The 19,138-nt window shown below is 35.3% G+C and overlaps 1 protein-coding gene across 3 annotated transcripts in view; it reads left to right on the top strand.

Moving 5' to 3' along the window:
* FAM178A (family with sequence similarity 178, member A) overlaps nucleotides 1–19,138 on the top strand; it is a 38,170-nt gene that overhangs the window by 12,770 nt on the left and 6,262 nt on the right. For all 3 annotated transcript variants that reach the window (XM_004680529.2, XM_012723836.1, XM_012723837.1), the window contains 13 exons: nucleotides 227–297; nucleotides 1,852–1,974; nucleotides 2,640–2,807; nucleotides 3,735–3,837; nucleotides 6,896–6,971; nucleotides 8,239–8,380; nucleotides 10,724–10,826; nucleotides 11,681–11,857; nucleotides 13,559–13,656; nucleotides 14,165–14,252; nucleotides 15,748–15,879; nucleotides 16,234–16,311; nucleotides 17,732–17,818. In XM_004680529.2, the coding sequence (XP_004680586.1) occupies nucleotides 227–297; nucleotides 1,852–1,974; nucleotides 2,640–2,807; nucleotides 3,735–3,837; nucleotides 6,896–6,971; nucleotides 8,239–8,380; nucleotides 10,724–10,826; nucleotides 11,681–11,857; nucleotides 13,559–13,656; nucleotides 14,165–14,252; nucleotides 15,748–15,879; nucleotides 16,234–16,311; nucleotides 17,732–17,818 (1,446 nt within the window). The remainder of the gene's footprint in view (nucleotides 1–226; nucleotides 298–1,851; nucleotides 1,975–2,639; nucleotides 2,808–3,734; nucleotides 3,838–6,895; nucleotides 6,972–8,238; nucleotides 8,381–10,723; nucleotides 10,827–11,680; nucleotides 11,858–13,558; nucleotides 13,657–14,164; nucleotides 14,253–15,747; nucleotides 15,880–16,233; nucleotides 16,312–17,731; nucleotides 17,819–19,138) is intronic.

Here is a 19,138-nt window from a genome sequence, read left to right as displayed (position 1 = left end):
GGTTCTGTGAGTAGTCCCTTTCCTAATAGATGCTAAAATCAAATTGCCTGCAGTATAAAATACTAGACTTAAAGCATGATGGTAAAAATTCTTTTAAGAAAGGTATCCCCCTGCCCCTGGTTATTGAAATAGAAAATATTATTTAGTATTCTGAAATATTTAAAACATCCCAGTTCTTACACTAAGATGTGTTATTAAGTATTTCTAAACTTTCTTTTTGTTTTAGGAAACTGCTCATAGTGGAACTTACACAAATTCTTTAGAACGACTAGTGAAGGAGATGGAAGACACTCAAAGGTTAGCGGCACCATGGCCTTGCTGGATTGAATGTACTGCTTATTTGTGTGGCTTTTAATTTGCTTCAGAACTCTTAAGAATTAGCGTGCATTTTGTGCTATACCGTTACAACAGTTCTGTTGCTGGCTATTAGAAGGAAGGTGTTCTTGTTAATTGGCTGAAACAAGAAGATCCAGGGTTTTGTGGTAATACTACATTAACTAGTAATAATTCCTTTCTGCTTACATAGTTTCAAACTGATAGCTGAAATTCTTGATCAAAAACATGAGTAGAATTGGGAGTGGGGGGTATTTTTGTTTTGATAATGTATAAACCAAAATTTACCATTCTGATCATTTGAAGTACAGTTCACTGGCATTAAGTACATTGATATGTACAGTCATCACCACCATCCAGCTCTAGAACTTTTTGTCTTCCCTAATTGAAATTCTATTCCCATTAAACAGTAACTCTTCATTCTCCTCTTCCCCCCAGCCTCTGTCTTTTGTCTCTATCGATTCACTATATGAAGTACCTAATATAAATGGGAATGTAAAATATTTATCCATTTATAACTGCTTGGCTTGTTAGCCTAATGTCTTCACTAGCTCAGCTGGCATAAAGTTGACATATATATCACAAACTAGATAACCTTTGTAGCTAAAAAGGATTTGCAAGCAGTTAGTAGGTTAAGTGTTCCCCTTTCTGAATGTCATTAGAAAATTTGTCTCTTATAAAAATTCTTAATGTAAATTTCATGTATCTGTGATGTGAAATCTGAAGTCACTTAAATCAGATGCTACATACATCAAAGGCAGAGATGATGCTTTCATCTGATGATTAGCACTTCCTATGGTGATAGAGTAGTACATTTACTGGTGGTTTACTGTTGTGTTGTACTTATCCACTGTGCAACTGCATCTAAGAATAAAATCCACTGTGCAACTGCATCTAAGAATAAAACCTTGATTTTAAAAACTGATTTTTGGCAAGAAGCATTAGCAAAGACTATGCCTATACTCTAACTTTGAATTTCATAATGTCTGTTTTTTCATGTATAAAATGGGCATAAGAAGTTACCACATGGATCTGTGAGGATTAAAGTTAATATATGTAGTCCTTAGTGTATTGCCGACCACATGAGAAGTGTTCACTGTTAGGTTTGTGCTGATAAAGGGAATTGCTGCTAGAAAATCTAGTTAACATCAGGTTGTTAACATACTGAATCAAATGTGCATTAAAGATGACAAAGTACAAATTTGTGATGTTTATTGTCATTTCTTCCCTTTCTCCAAATGATTTGTATATCATTCTTGTATATCATTATCTAGCTAATAAAGAAATACTCAAGTCTTTTATACAAGGGGACACTATTCTGATACCATACAAGTAGGTGGGTAGGAACCTAAAACTTAAAGTAGATCTCCTGTGTTTTAGTGAAAATGTGTGCTTGAGACATGATTTGATCAATAGTGTGACAAATTTTGTCATAAAATGAGGTACTTAAGAGTTTTTTGGGTGTTGACTGGGGTGGGGGGGATAAAACATTCACTGTAACATTCTTTCAATTCTCAGACTGGATGAACTGCAGAAGCAACTACAGGAAGATATAAGGCAGGGTAGAGGCATTAAATCCCCAATCAGAATTGGAGATCAAGACAGTACAGATGATGAAGATGGCCTCTTAGAAGAACACAGGTACAGCATTTTTTACAGTGTATATATACCAAAATGCTTATGCATTTTTTGAATTTTTGTAAAATAAATGAGCATTGGTGGTATCTGCATAGTGAATAGAGGCACATCATGAATACAGAGATATTGCCGATTCAGTTCCAGGGTATTGCAATAAAGTGCCACATGAGTTTTTTTGTTTCTTGGTGTATGTAAAAGTTATATTTATACTACACCTTTGTCTATTAAGTGTGTGATAGCATTCTATCTAGAAAAGCAATGTATATACCTCAGTTGTGAGCTAGAGACATAAAGTGTGCACACATTGTTGGAAAGCAGTGCCGATAGGCTGGCTTGTTGCAGGGTTGCCACAAATCTTAAGTTTGTATTAGGAAGAAAATTCAATTACGTGAGGGATGCCTGTAATCTGTGAGGGGTTTCTAATCCATCTGTGAGACATTTGAAAGGCAAGTGTTATGACCAGGTTGTATCATTTCTCTTATTCTTCTTTTCACACAGACATATTTAGTGACTGAACTTTACTAGCAAAATGTGGGGTGTGCAGAAGTTCGTGCTAGTCTTCTGAAATGGACATTGTTCAGAAAAGTTTTCCTTGCACCCAACCTTTAATACAAAAGTGCATGTAGCATAACTCTTCGATGTTCAATAACTTTTTTTTTTTTTTTAAGGGAATTTCTGAAGAAATTTTCAGTGACAATTGATGCTATTCCTGATCACCATCCAGGTGAAGAAATATTTAATTTCCTCAATTCTGGAAAAATTTTCACTCAGCATTCCTTGGACTTAAGAGATTCGGGCTTTATTGGACAAAGTGCTGTAGAAAAGCTTATTCTTAAGTAAGTAGAGAAATTGACATTTTATTTTTACCTTTATGAAAATTAAAAGATGTCTAATTGAGATTAACTAGTATGACATATCCATTATCCTAATCCTGTTCATTACAGTTGTTCTTTGTGTTTTCTTAATTATAGGAAGCAGAATAAGATAGTTGTTTGATGCCTTTATTGATTGGTTAGGATTAAAATCAACATATAATAACAGCAACTATCAAAATAACTAGGGCTTAAATAGGAAGTTTCTTGTTTTTTTGTTTTTTTTTTTTTTCACTTTTGAAAGGTGTTCCAGGTAGGAAATCCACCACATAAGCTTCTTCACCATCCTTAGTACTTTGCTCCCTCAAGTACTACTAGACCTCTAACCTTTACATTTGAATTCACAGAAATTCCCCACATTTCTGTTTACAATTAGTTGGGAAGAACTTAGTCAATGTGGTCATACCTAACTATAAGAAAGGCTACAAAGTGATTATTTCAGAGAACCAGTATGACTAGCTAAAATAAGGGTTTTGTTACCAAGAGAAAAGGCAAGAATAGATATAGTGGTGGGCAACTATGACTCCCAAACTGATCTAATTTCTCTCAGTAATGATTACAGGTTCAGAGATGTCACATTAATTCCAGTGCTAATTTTTATGAAAGCACATCCCCCAGCTGGCCAAAGTCTTGGTGGGCGCCTTAACATTACCAGCTAAGTAGATTTGTGCACCGGATAATCTGAAGCCAAATCAGCAGATTGGATCAGCACTAGGCCTTCATGAATATTTTTTTATGAGTAACCCATCAACATTGGGATGGAGTTGACTGCCATGGGCTGAGGGTGGTTTGCTTGCTCATTTTCCTGATTATATTAGATGTGGTGGTGTACTGGTGGAAGTTTCTTGCCATGAAGGTAGCAGTCATTTTGATTTCCTTTTATATTTCCAGATCAGGAAAAACAGATCAAATTTTCTTGACAACTCAAGGCTTCCTTACCTCTGCTTATCACTATGTCCAGTGTCCTGTGCCTGTGTTAAAATGGTTGTTTCGGGTAAGAGAAATGTTTAGTGGTATGGTAGCTTCCTGCTGTATTTCCCACTCAAAAATAAGCTTTTGGAATATAATCTTACTTTACCCATTACTAGAGAAGAAAATGATCTAGCACATCAAACCAGTGTTTTCACTGGGCTAGAATGAAGCAAAGAGTCATTGTTAGGGATTATAAATCTTTAAAGAGAATATAAAGAAAGTGCTAACACAGATAGTAAGCAAGATTGTAATGTTAGTTGTGTCTTAACATTTCATCACACTGGTAAGTCACTAGTATAGTTTTAGATCTTTTAAAATATATATATCTACGGTGGTGGCACAGGGGTGATTTGGTGATGGGAAACCCGTGGGGATTACAATTGAGATGAAAAAAAAATATGCAAAATGATGTAAAAATAAACTTTTTAATAAAAAAAAGAGAGAAAAAATATATATATTTATTTATTTATGCATACAAAAACCAGGGTGCAGGCCAGAGATGCAGTGGAGGTAAGAGGATTCACCAGAGACAGTGGGGAGCAGAACAGGCAGATCTACTGAAATACACTGCTGAAGGAAGCAGAGGAGGAGATAGGAGAGGTCTGCTGCACCATGTGGTTCAGCTCCAGGGAGGCCCCCTTTCTTATTCTGTGAATGTCTGAATAAAAACCTGAAGGAAGTGATAGAGTGAACTCGTCCCCACTGTGTGAAAGAACATTCTAAACATTCTAAAGAACAGTATGTGAAGCAGAGAAGCATTTGCTTCCAGTAATTACAAGCTCCCTACTTATATCCCATTGTTTTTGTTTTTTTTTTTTTTTTAAGATTTATTTATTTGTGCATACAGAACTGGGGTACAGGCCAGAGGCTCAGGGATGGTGAGAGGCTTCACCAGAGACAGTGGGGAACAGAACAGGCAGATAGACGAAGTACACTGCTGAGGGGAGCAGTGGGCCGGTCAGGAGAGGTCTGCCACACCATGTGATCACCTCCGGGGCAGGCGGGAATCGAACTCATGCGGAAGCGGCTTTAGATTCTCAATGCTGTGCTTTAACCCGCTGCGCCACCAGGGAGGGCCCTTTGTTATTTTTTTTTAATAGTCCTAGTTAAATAAAAATTTTGCCTCACTGTGGTTTTTATCTAATGGTACTAATTATCTTTCTGTAGCTCCCCAGAATAAGCCACTTCTAACAGTCCTTCATTTATTTTAAAATAACTGTTATGATCCGCATCTCTCTCTACACTTAAATATTCTTCAGTAACTAAATTTCCATCTCTTTACCAATCATCTTTCTGAATGACCATTAACTTGTCACTGTCATCATTGAAATGTTTTCCTCTCCTCCTAAAAAGTGGGCATGTGCTCCAGATAAAATGTCTCTTACCAGTAGCTTCCAGCAACACTCTTAGCCATCTACCCTACCTATATATATATATATTTCTTAAACTTATAAGACTTTGTATATATATGTTATTTTTCATTTTGGTGATTAGTAAAGGCCCATTGTTCTAGTCTTTAAAACCCTAGTAATGTTGGCCCTCCCTGGTGGCGCAGCGGGTTGAAGCACAGCACTGAGAAGCTAAAGCCACTTCCGCATGAGTTCGATTCCCACCTGCCCCGGAGGTGACCACATGGCGTGGTAGACTTCTGACCTGCCCGCTGCTCCCCTCAGCAGTGTACTTTGTCGATCTGCCTGTTCTGCTCCCCACTCTGTCTCTGGTGAAGCCTCTCACCCTCCGCATCTCTGGCCTGTACCCAAGTTCTGTGTGAAAAAAAAAATCTTTAAAAAAAAAAAAAACCTAATAATGTTACAAAGCAATTTTTTACATTCTTTACATTTAAAAAAAAAAAAAGACTGAACTCCTGATTTCCAGGAACTGTTCAATTCTAGGCACTGTTTTCTAGATTGTTCTGTCTCTAGATGAATTGTTGTATCGTGGCATAAACAGAATGTGTGCTCTTTATGTGTTAATTTCAGTTAACAATGAATTATTGAATATGTTCATCTCAGGTTCTAATACCTAGCATCCTTTTTATAGGCTTTATAATATTCCTTTGTAGCCCTATACCCTAATTAACCTATTCACAATTGATACTGAATTGTTACATACACTTCTTACACTTGTTATCTCAAAGTACTGTGTTGCCCACCGTAGAATTCATCACTCCCCCACACTCATACACACACACAAAAGAGATTATCAAAAATTTGCCATGTCACATATGCCTTTAAATGGTGATACCCCCTAGTGGCAGAACATGACAACGTGAAAATCATTGCAGTGATATTTTTCAACAAAGGTTGATATATTTTTTTTTTAAGTATATGGGCCATATACCTGATGAAACTAGGATTTGAGCTAGTCCCACTTAAACTTTTAAATTTAAATTATTATAATTGTAATACATGTTTCCAAAACAGAAGAGAAAAATTAAGGTAGAAATACAGTATGTTTTGTTGCGCTGTATAGAAATGTGATGAATTTGCAATATATACAAATGTCAAATCATTGTTGTATACCTAAAACTAATACATAGTTTTGTTTCCCCAAAAATTGTCTTGTAAAATTACATGTTTCTGCATATAAATTCTTCTATGTTGAAAGATTGACTTGATTAAAGTATAAGGACAATATTTTTCCATTTTTAGCTTTTGCCAAATTATACTCATACTGGACATACTATCTATTTCCTAGGACTCTTGTGAAGACTGGGTATTAAAATTCTTAGATCTTTATAAGTCTTGAAGTTAATGATATCTGGTCATTTTCTTTGTGTTTTTCTCATTATTAGTGATATTGAGCATGTATTTCAAGGAGTGTAGCAGAGTATTGCTTATTTCTATATTTACAAATGTTGGTGCCAGATTGTAGTTTAGCTTTTCCGTTACACAATCAACATAGTAGTCTTTTTCTTTATGATTTTGGGTTCATGGCATGATATAAACTAGCAAGGCTTTTTTTTTTTTTCATAATTTCAAATGTTATATTTATATGATCTTAATGTAAGTTGTAAAAAGAAGCAACATGTTAATGGAAAGGGTCCTGACTTGATCCTGTCATTCATCTATTTTTAACAGATGATGTCGGTTCATACAGATTGTATTGTATCTGTGCAGATTTTAAGTACTTTGATGGAAATAACAATTAGAAATGGTGAGTTTATAAATTTACTGTGATTTATATGTATGTTATTAATTGCTATATATATAGTCTTACTGCTAAAAATTAAGGAATTTGGAAATACAAGATCAAAAATTATTTTTAATAATCTAAATCTTTAATAATTAAATGAAAATCCAGTCAGAAATAAGTTTCTGCATTGTTCTAGTTGCATTGAGGTTAGGAGTGTAAGATTTTGCCAAGCAGTAGCCCTTACTTAGTATTTCCCAACTCATGGCTTACTTTGCTGGGTTAAATGGAAATAGTTGCAAGTTTATTTAGCCAATAAACTTTTAACTTATTGGTAAGCAACAATATTGTATTGATTTTGCACTGAGGAGATTAAATGCATCCATTGCAAAAATGTAACAGTTGCTCCCTCCCCCCACCCCCCTTATGATGAAACAAGCATTGGGGGGTAAGTGGGGGCTCTCCTTCAGCTGTAGCATAGGAGCAGAGGGTTAAGTGCAAACTGCAGCACTTAGTGAGGACACAATAAGCATTTAGAGAAGTTTCTTCCTGTCTTTGACCAAGTATTTGTTGAAAGTAGTTGTAACCAAGAAAGATACTATGCTTCCAGAAAATTCTCAAGGAAAAGTACTGCAAGCAGCAGTAACAGCAGCTGGATCAGGCTCTAAAGGAAAGGGTGGAGAGATTTTAACCACTTAATGTAAATGTTGAAGATAAAATTCTCTTCTTTGAAGGCACCAAAGGAGTTCTAGAAAATAAGGATTTTTCCTATTTAAATATGGTGACATCTTGGGAAAGTATGTAGACTCAAATAAGCCACTTTTGAAATGGCATCATGCAAAGCTGCCCATTCTGCTGCGCTTCTAAAATTTCTCATCATGTGAATAATTCCATGACTCTAATGATATGCAAACTAATGAAAGAGGAGGGATGCACTGTGATTTACCTGATTGACTTGTCAGTGGATTAGGACTAAAGGTGGTAAAATCTTCTATTTAAGCAGCAGTTAGTGTTTTACCAGGATCTGGTTACTTCTAGTCTTTTCAAAATGTATCTGAGTTATACCCTCTTACCCATCATACTCAACTATTTTATTCAAATAAGTGTCATTTTTCTTCAAATTCATTTAAAAATCCCTGATTCTTGTATGATCATTCCAAAAACCTGTATTAGCATGTCACTACTAGCTGTCATTTCTGTAAAGTCACTGTAACCATGTTTCACACACAGACTATCACTCTGCAATTGTGGGTTTGCCACTGAGAATAAAACACTTTGTTCTCTTAACTAGATACCTTCAGTGATTCGCCAGTTTGGCCCTGGATTCCATCACTGTCTGATATAGCAGCTGTGTTTTTCAATATGGGAATTGATTTCAGATCTTTGTTTCCTCTGGAGAATCTTCAGCCAGACTTTAATGAAGATAATATAGTGTAAGTTGTTTTTCATTTTCATAATTAATTCTGTAAGCATTCTTTAAAAACAATTTACATGTAATAGTTATATTCATTTGATAAAGTTTATATCCATTTTTAATGTCCTTAAAAATTAATCTTCAGTTAAATATTCTTTTTTGTTACTAAATATACTGTTAACATCTGTCTTAAAAGCCATCATTTTGTTTATCAGAGAACTGACAATAACAATAATTTTTTTTTTAATAAGGTAACAGAAGTTGTGACATTGTGACTTAGAAGTGTAGGATCTCCCCCTTCAGGTGTCATCACACCACACCCACCACCAAAAACACAAGAGCCCGCCACCATAGTCCATTGTGCTGCCTCCCCATTTTGTTCTCACCCCTTCTCCATAAAAGTTTTAATGTCCTTTTTGTTTTTACTTAATAATAGCAATGTTATCTAACAGTGTTATAGCAAAGCATTTTACTTTACTTAACATTGAGAGAAAAAAACAAGAGGTAACAGTTGGAAATGAGTTGGCGAGAGGTTCACTGTTCACAATAAAAGTGATTTAATATATACATACACACCTAAGTCAACTGAAAAGCTGTGACAAACAAGAGAATTTGATATAGCCACTGGGATATAAAAGTAATAAAGAGAAATCATTAAGCTTCAGTTATATGAACTGTAGTTAAACAATACACTGGAAAAAAAGACTTCGTTTACAATATTAAAGAAATAGTAAACAGTGATACATTGATAATAACTGCCACAATTCCTAACACAGTGCTTTCTGTGTGCCAGGCACATTTCTGAGGGCTGAATGAATGTCTTGAACTCACTTAATAGCCACTATACCTATTAGTTTATTCATTACCATTGAACAGGTGAGTCAGGCCTAGAAGTTAAGTAACTTATTGAGGTGGTACAGCTAGAGAAGGATGTAGGACTGTCAAGCAGCTTTTTTTTTTTTTTTAAGATTTATTTATTTATGCATACAGAACTGGAGTACAGAAAAGAGGTACAGAGGTGGTGAGAGAATCCACAGAGGCAGAGTGGGGAGCAGAACAGATTGACGAAGTACACGCAGAGGGGAGCAGCAGGTGGGTCAGGAGAGGTCTGACACACCATGTGGATCACCTCCAGGACCAGGGATCAAACTCACACTGAAGTAGCTGCATCCAGCTTGCAGTGCTGTGTCCTAACCCATTGCACCACCCCAGGGAGGGTCTAAGCAGCTATTTCAAAAATAAGAAAATTCTTCACATCATTGTGAAAGTATGTCCATGATACTAAAATAGAGTATAGAATGTCATGTCATTTGTATTAAGGATAGGGAGGAAGACATACAGCAATCCCCCATTATTTGTGAACACAGTTTTAGCATCTTGAAACATTGCCTGCAGATGAGGGAGGACTGCTATATATTAATATTTATTTGGGTATATGTAAGATGCTGTGGAAGGACTAAAATTTGTAGTAAATATGGAAAGGGGAAAAGTGTGGCTAAAAGGCCCGACTGGGGCCCTCCCTGGTGGCACAACTGGTTAAGGCACAGCACCATGAGGTTATCCCAGCCACTGCAGCATGGGTTTGATCCCCAGCCAGGGAGGTGACCCACATGGCATAGCAGACCTTTCCTGACCTGCCCATTGTCCCCTCAGCAGTACATTTCAGTCCATCTGCCTGTTCTGCTCCCTACTCTGTCTCTGGTGAATTCTGTCAACAGCCCCCCCAACCTCTGGCCTGTACTCCAGTTCTGTATGCATTATATGCATAAATAAACAAATCTTTAAAAAAAAAAAAAAAGGCCAGACTGGGAGGACAGTTCATCACAGTACCCTGTGCCTTGATATCTTTTGATTTATTTTTAGTCATATAAATGGTATTATTTTTTCAGAAATAAAACAAGAAAATATTGTCTTTTTTTTTTTAATAAAAATTATATTTATTTATTTATGCACACAAGAATAGTGTACAGGCCAGAGGGCTGGGAGGATTCACCAGAGACAGAGTAGGAAGCAGAACAGACAGACTGAACTACACGGCCGAGGGGAGCAGCAGGCAGGTCAGAAGAGGTCTGCCACACCAGTGGGTCACCTTCCTGGTCAGGAATTGAACTCATGCTACAGTGGCTGTAGACAGCCTCATAGTGCTGCACTTTAACCCATTGTGCCACCAGGGAGGGCCCCTTTTTGGGGTTTTGATGGTGGTTACCCTAATTACAGTTATCAAAATTTAAAATTCATACATTTCTTTTATTGTATATTCTTATGTAAATTATACCTCAGTAAGACTTAACTTTTAAAAACACAGTTAAGTATTTAATTTTGATGTCCCTAATTTTGCATTACTGTATTTATTTTCTTATAGTTCAGAAATACAGATGGCTTTGGGGGGGAAAGGAAGTGAAGATTCATCTTATAAGCCAATTTTTTCAACTCTTCCTGAAACCAATATTTTAAATGTGGTTAAGGTAGGAGAAAAACTTTTTTTTTTTTTTAGAGTATTATGCATACAAGACTTGAGACGTAGGTCAGAGGTACAGGGGAGTGAGAGGATTCACCAAAGACTGAGTGGATAGCAGAACAGGTGGATCTACTAAAATATACTGCAGAGGAGAAAACTAGGTGACACAGGAGAGTTCTATACCATGTGGGTCAGCTCCCTGGCTGGGGATTGAATTTATGCTGCAGTAGCTGTCTATAGCTTAATAGCACTGAGACTTTAACCCCTGCACCACCATGGAGACCCCAAAACCTTCTGTCTTTAGCACCAAGCTGGACCCAATTAGTTTTGTCGTTAATGATTTTAAAACAAAAAAAACTAATGTCTTACCAGTGATCTCCACTTGAAATTTTTTAGCAATAATGTTTGCATTGTGGATTGTTTTGCTGTTTTTAATTTCAATATTAGGAATGAAAGGGAACTTTTAAAGTCAGACTTATGTAATCAAAATAGATCTAGGAATACCTTTACTAAGAAGCCTTTGAAACCAGTAAGTTTTTAGAATTAGAATGTCTGAAGAAAAAAAATCTTACATTGTAATTTAGTGCTGATGAATAACTGGCCAAGGAAAACAGTATAAAAGACATTTTTAGTGGTTGAGTGATATCAGTGATACTAAGCTCTTAACATTGAAAAATGGAGATCAAAATACCCTATCATCTAAGATGATAGCAATGTTAACTTGAGTATTTCTTGCCTTTTTTTCTGGATAGCTGTTTTATTTTCTATATAAATTTTCTTTTGCCTTTTTATCTAAAACTCTATAATTTAAACTCTTCAAGTAAAATGCCATTTCTTAAATTGTTTGTCTCTGTATCAAAGTTTCTAGGCTTATGCACATCTATTCATCCAGAAGGTTACCAGGATCGTGAAATAATGTTACTGATTTTAATGTTGTTTAAAATGAGTTTGGAGAAGCAACTGAAACAGATTCCTTTGGTGGATTTTCAGAGCCTCCTTATAAACCTAATGAAAAATATCAGAGATTGGAACACAAAGGTAATCGTCCTTAAAATTTTAGGTTTGACTTTTTTTAAATAGCATTACCATTTGGCTTTCAAACTGTATGGAGGATTAAATTTTAGTTTGGTTAAGGTCCTCACCAAATTGGGAAAAAAAACAAACTGAGGAAGGGACTATCTTTGCCTGAATTCTATTATTCAAATTCATAATAACTGAATATTTGCTAAAACTGCAACTCTTCATGCAACAGAAAAATGTGCTTATTGGGGACCTTCTATGAACCTCCTATGTAATAGAAATACTGTGAAACAACAAAGCCCATCATGGCACTGTTTCCTGGCCAGAGGGTTAGATAATAAAGTAGACATAGATTCTGTCTATCAAAACTGTAATGAGTACTACAAACTCAAGTAAAATAGGACATAGATTTACAGAATAGTAAGATAGGGATGCTGTGCTTTTTCAGATGAGGGAGTTGACTGAAGGGGGATATCTTTGCTTCTTTGCTTCTCTCTCTCTCTTTTTTTTTTTTTTTTTAGATTTATTCATTTATTTGTGCATACAAGAACTGGGTTACAGGCCAGAGGTGCAGGGGGTGAGAGCATTCACCAGAAATAGAGTGGGGAGCGAAACAGGCAGAATAATGAAGGACACTGTTGAGAGGAGCAGTGGGCAAGACAGGAGAGGTCTGCTGTGCCATGTGGATCACCTCCCAGGCCAGGGATCAAACTCACACTGAAGTGGCTAAGGCTAGCTTCGCAATGCTGTGCTTTTAACCCATTGCACCACCAGGAGGATGTTTATGTCTAATTCTTTAATCCATTTTGACTTGGTTTTTGTGCATGGTGTGAGGCAGTAGTATAGATTCTTTTTTTTTTTGCATGTAGCAGTCCAGTTTTCCCAGCATCATTTATTGAACAAAATGTCTTTGTTCCATTGCATATTGTTTGCTCCTTTGTCAAAACAGTCAATCTTGTTTATTGTCCTCATCCCATACTTGCTTCTACTCAGGGATTATCTTAAAGCAGATCTTTTTGTTTGTTTGTTTTACATCATTGTTAGTTTTCATTTTTGTTTTTTCAACAGTGTTTGCTCTTCTTTTCTCAAGTATAGTCCCCATAGAATTTCCACCACCAATTCACCCATGCACATCATCATAGTTTCTTATGTTCCTCCTGCCAGTGTCTCAGTCCCTCCTCCCCCTCACCTGCAAAATGTCCCTGATTTAAGGTTGTCTATTTTTGTTTTGTTGTGTGTGTGTTTTTAATTATTATTAGTTCTTTTTCATTAATCCTTTATTTGGTTTCCCTATGTTCCTCCTCTCTGTTATTTCTCAAAACAGTTCTTTTGGACGTTAAATACTGTACTAACTGAGGATCCCTAAATGCGACAGATCTCAGATCAGGAACACATATAAGCTTGTACAACTCTTATGTATACACTTTTAGAAACTGGTATTAATATTTATATCACTTTTTTTTTAAGATGGTCTGTTTAAGTACAGAAGTATATACATAATGTAGCACAGAACATAAAGAAGCCAAATGAAATTCTGATAATTGTATCTGTTTAATCTTGTCTAGAACTTGAGATAAAGCTTAATATAGGTACTGAATTCTAGCTTCCATGGTGTTTCTAAACATGAGTGTTCTAATCATCAAGAGGGGATGTGGTTGATTTGTTACATGTTTGATACCATTGACCTGTTTGAAAAATCTTGGCTCTTTCTTTGTTAAGGTACCTGAACTCTGTCTGGCTATAAATGATCTCTCCAGTCATCCTCACAATCTTCTGTGGTTGGTACAGCTGGTCCCTAACTGGACATCACGTGGAAGGTATTGAAAAGTGAGAACTGGACATTAAGAAAATGTTATAATGCTTACATTCATGAACTGCTCCTTGGTCCTTTAATTTCATATTTAACTGTGAGGAAGGACATTCACAGTCTGATACTAAATCAGACCTAAATCATTTTGTAATATCCTTAAGTTTTGATTTTAGTTTATCTGATAATGTAGATGACACATGCCATAAAAGTTAATTAGCCCTTTTTTGCTTTAGAAAAAGAAATTCAGTGATAAGATAGTTTTTCTATCAGTAAATTAGCAGGAGCAAAAATGAAAGCTCTTAATGCTTTGCCTCAGCTTCAGGCAACTCTAACTTTATGTACAATTATTTTGCATGAATTTTTACTGTTCTTTTAAAAGCTTTATGTTCTTGAACAACCTTCTTTAGAAACATTAGTTGTGTTTCCAATTAGAAGAACAAGAACCACTTTTTAGCCCTCATTTGCTTCTCAAACAGTATTGGTGAAAATATGTTCTAAATACTTTCTAATTCTAGGCAACTGAGACAGTGCCTCAGCCTAGTGATTATTTCAAAGCTTTTGGATGAGAAACATGAAGATATCCCTAATGCCAACAACCTACAGGTATAAATAATACTTTGTTTTAATAAGTGGAAGACATAGTGAGGTTTAGGAAAAATTGATGTACACTAAGTCAGAGTCCTGAGATTAGATCTCAGTTCTCAGGCATACTGTTTGTATAACCCTTAGCATGTTACTTAACTAATGAGGTCCAGTTTCTTGATCTGTGAAATGGTGCTGGTGTTATACCTTCCTACCACACATGGTGGTTGTGTGAGCAGTGAAACAAATTAACGTATGAAAACTACAAGGAACAATATAATATGCCTTATTAATATATGACTTCATTAAATTAGTTCACCTTGTCAACATCACAAGATTAAACTTTTCAGAGCCTACTGCATACTAACTCTAATGTCTGTTTTATTACTAGTCTTTAAATTGTAGAGCTTAAGTGTGGTTGTCCTCCAGGACTTGCTTAGTAATGACTGTGTCATGTATATATGAGGCTATATGACCATGTTCTGTGGAAACTCCACTCTGGGAAGTCCTCAAGGCTATTATAAATAAATAGCACTAATAATGGTACTGTAAATTTCAAATCTATAACAACATAGGCTCTTAATTTAAATGTAGTGTTGTTATTTGAATTGCAATTTAATATTAAAAACTACTAGGTTCGAGGGGTACAACAACAAATTCAGTGGACTCTGCCACAAGTCTAGTAGTTGAAATAAACCAACCGATGTGGTATAGTATGGTAAGAACAGTAATGGAAGCATGCACAGATTGCTGGGAAATAAGGAGACAAGAGGGGACAGCTAATTTCTGCATTAGAATTGAGGTAGATTTGGGGACAATACCTGAGGTCCTAGGATAGTTAGCAATCCTGTCAGTGATACTGCCATCAAAAGAGAATTCTTTCCAGAATTCATGACTCCTATTCACAAAAAGATTTAGCATTTGCTGATTTTCAAATGATTTCACAGTGAAAGCATTCATTTTGATATCTCTCCTTGCAAGCCATTTAGTTTTCTCCTTAAGCTTTTATCCTCAATGACAAGTACTAAATCTTTAATTTAAAACCCCTTTCTAATTGAAGACTTTTAAGTAAAGGAGAAATGGGCTAAAGGGGCAGAACTAGAACAGGCAAAAAGAACAGGATATATTGAGGACCCTCCCTGGTGGCACAGTGGGTTAAAGCACAGCACTATAAAGCTATCCACAGCTACTGAAGACTTGAGTTCGATCCCAGGCCAGGGAGCTGACCCCTGTGGCCCAGCAGACCTGTCCTGTCTCACCCAGTGCTCCCCTCAGCAGTGTACTTCAGTCAGTCTACCTGTTCTCCTCCCTACTCGGTCTCTGGTGAATCCTCTCCCTCCCTGCACCTCTGTGTGCCCCAGTTCTGTATGGGTAAATAAATAAATCTTAAAAAAAAAAAAAACAAAAAAAAAAAAAAAAAAAACAGGATACATACAAAAGATAGCATACAAAAGGATAGCATACAAAAGAGCAACTATATTGCTTAGTACTGTTTACTAACCCCTTTTTTTGGTAGATATCAGTGCTACATCGCTATGTTGTACAAATGAAGCCTTCTGACTTGTTAAAGAAAATGGTCTTGAAGAAAAGAGCTGAACAACCAAATGGCACTATTGATGACAGTCTTCATTTGGAACTTGAAAAGCAGGTATCCAGTGCCAGATCTTGACAGCATAACTGATATCTTCTCTTCTTCCTAACCATAGACTGATAACAAATGATTTTTTTTTTTATTATCTTGAAATTTCCCAGTAAACTTGATAATTTAAGTAGAAGAATGAATGTTGGGAATTAAATACTGGAGTTTTTTTTTGCTGTTTACTATGACATTTAGGAAGTAGTAAAAGGAATGCACTTGAGTTAGAAATCAGTTACCCTAAGTTAAATGCTTGATTTTTTCCTGTTTACCACCTCTTTCTGCGCAACTTTCCTAATACCTAAACTTGGATGATATCTATGCTAACTAATTCATTGGTGTTCATTTTATTCATTTCTCTAACAGGCATATTACCTGACCTACATTCTTCTTCATTTAGTTGGTGAAGTTAGTTGTTCTCATTCTTTTTCTTCTGGACAACGGGTAGGTAGAAAGTTTTTAGTGTTTTTGTTTTTAATAAATGTCTTTATTGATAGAATTTTATATAGGAGAGAATTTAACTCTAGACTTGCTATAGGAATCTTGTTGTACACTGTAAAGAAGGAAGTAATAATCTTTTAATCATATCACTGACCAGAATTATTTGTTCACAGATTTTTTTTTTTAATTAACCATCATGCCTTGGTAGCAGTATAATGTAATATTTAGCCAACTGGCCAGATGTTAGCTGGTTTCTTCCCATCTCTCCCCCACTACACTTTTTTTTTTTCCTTTAGAAGTATTTACCTTAAAATAAAATTGATAACTCAGTCTTCTCAGAAATGCATTTCTAAATTATTTCCCCAAGATTTTCATTTTAAATTTCTCTGTTCTTCCTATTATAATCCATATTCCTGGGAAAATTTCTTGTTTAATTCCACAGGTTTCACACCTTCGCTAATCCATTTTCCTTAGGCATGATGAGAAAGGGACTTAAGACGGATTTGTGTGTTTTTGCTATGTTTGCTCTCTTAATTGGAGCCCAGTATAGCTGACCTCTCTGTAATGTTGTTTATGACCTTTATATATTTAAAAAATTTTTTAGTGACTAAATGCCAATTGATGACTATTATTTATAAATTCTCAATTATTATAGATCTATATGAGGTAGTGCCTTCCTGTAAATTTCTCCATCTTATACATATACTAACATAATTATTTTAAGAAAATAATTGTTTAGAACATTTTTCACTGTAATATGGCACTTCTGTGAAGTGCAATAGTATTTAAAAATGTTAATGAACATTTCATATTTTGATTACACACAGTGCTAGCATGAACATACTTATTCATGTAGCTCATCTAACATATGCAAGCAGTTCTGTAGGGTTGAGTTCTATGATTAAAGATAATATATTTTTCAATAGCTGTTGTCACATTTCCTTTGTGCATTCTTACCTTAACATATTCAGATTTTACATATGAGAGTGACTATTTTGGATTGCACAGTTCTAAAACTTAATTTTTCAAGGAATTATTAAAACTTGTTTTGCTTATTGAGGAAAAAAAATCGGTCAACTGTTATTTGAATATCCCATTGGAGAATGCATTAAGGAAAAGACTATAAATTTCTAGGCATTACATCACACAGTCTGAGCTCTAGGATTAATTTTCAACAATGTGCTTTAGTACATAGCAAAACAACATTTTTGTATGTTTATTTCTTACGTTAATCGACAATAAACTATAACGGTCTTCTTCTTGTAGCAGTTAATACTTCCACTGCTACGATTGCTATTACATGGTTAACATCAGAAATTGCTAACTGAAGTATGATAGATTTGTTTGTTCTAACTGCATAATTTCTTTTTGTTAATTTGTAATGCTTCAGAGTTATTTCAGGTCTTACATTTGTTTTGCACAGAAACACTTCGTACTTCTTTGTGGGGCTTTGGAAAAACACGTTAAGTGTGATATTAGGGAAGATGCAAGGCTTTTTTACAGAACTAAGGTAAGTGCATTTTTCTTACCTATTGTTGGCTTTGTTTTCGTTTAACCTTGATCATGTTATTATAAGAGATACTATTGGCCTGTCTGTGGGGAATAAAAGAACATGTAAGGTTAGAAATATGACTTTCTCCTTTTAATAATAGAAACCAGCTTCTACTAAGTTAATTCTATCCATAGCTAGATTGAGAGTGAAAGGAAAAATCTCAAAGCAAATACATTTTTCACTTTTGTTCTTTTTTCTAATTCTAAAATGCCTGATAACCTAAGGAGAAAAATTCTTCTAGTACTAATAAAATATAGTTTCTTCACAGTATAGAAAGTAAGACTTTAATGCCTAAGTTAGCTTTAAGGATTGAACCATTGTTTAAATAAATTTATAAATTTTAAACAGTGGTTATAGAATTTGATGACAGTTGAAAACTAGTTTTGTTCATGAGAATAAAAAATAAATTAGCTGTTATTCTTTAAATACTCCGCTGGAGAATATCAAATGTCTAGGCTCTACATTATCCAGTCTAAGCTCTAAGGTAGATAGGATTCAGTAGTAACCTTGCTAGGCTTTTTTCTTAAAGGTTTACTATATTCAAAAGTAGTTTTAAAAAGGTGAATGTGAGTAAGGTGTTAGGAAAGCAACTTTAGTATTAACAATTTTTCCTAAAGTGTAAAATTAATCACCACTCACTTTCTCTTCTAAAGATCTTTTTTTAATTCCCAATCATCTTAGCTTTTGTAAGCTGATTCTTCTTGTCATTTGTGTTTGAATAGTCATTGATTGTGAAGTTTCAGCTTTTGTAACTTTATATGTTATGCTAGTTAGCTATAAAGGTTGGTCATTTGAGCAGTACCCACTCAGGTTTAGTGTCTGTATTTACTTTAGTAGATTTAAGTACAAAAATGAGCAACTAATGAAGATGTATCAGATTGCAGATTTTCAAATACATGTAGGGGATAGCTCTTTGCCTTAGAGTTTCATAGTTTCAGAAGCACATTCTTTTGAACATTGGCTGGAGTCACTGGTCCGTGGAACTTGGTGGTAGTGGCTACTGCTGACAGACATGATAAAAGGGGACCACACAAGCTTTTTGTTTTTTAAGGCCAAGGGCCAGTCATAGATTGGTGCCACTCTTACTTAGAGTGGAGAGTGACACAGAGGTCTATTAAAATTGTTTTATGAAACAGTCCTGCTGAAATGGATGAATTGTGTACCTCTCCAAAAACCTCTAGTAGAAAAGGTGATGATTGTTTTGGGGAAACTGAATCTGCTAAACTCTAAGTGGAGAAAAAGTTAAGCCTTGAAATTTAGTTTATAAATTTAAAAGCA

The sequence above is a fragment of the Condylura cristata genome, unplaced genomic scaffold (genome assembly GCF_000260355.1).
Source record: "Condylura cristata isolate star-nosed mole 26May11 unplaced genomic scaffold, ConCri1.0 scaffold00011, whole genome shotgun sequence".
Taxonomy (NCBI): Eukaryota; Metazoa; Chordata; class Mammalia; order Eulipotyphla; family Talpidae; genus Condylura; species Condylura cristata.
The sequence above is the reverse complement of the archived record's forward strand: the minus strand, read 5'-3'. Positions and strand labels throughout refer to the sequence as shown.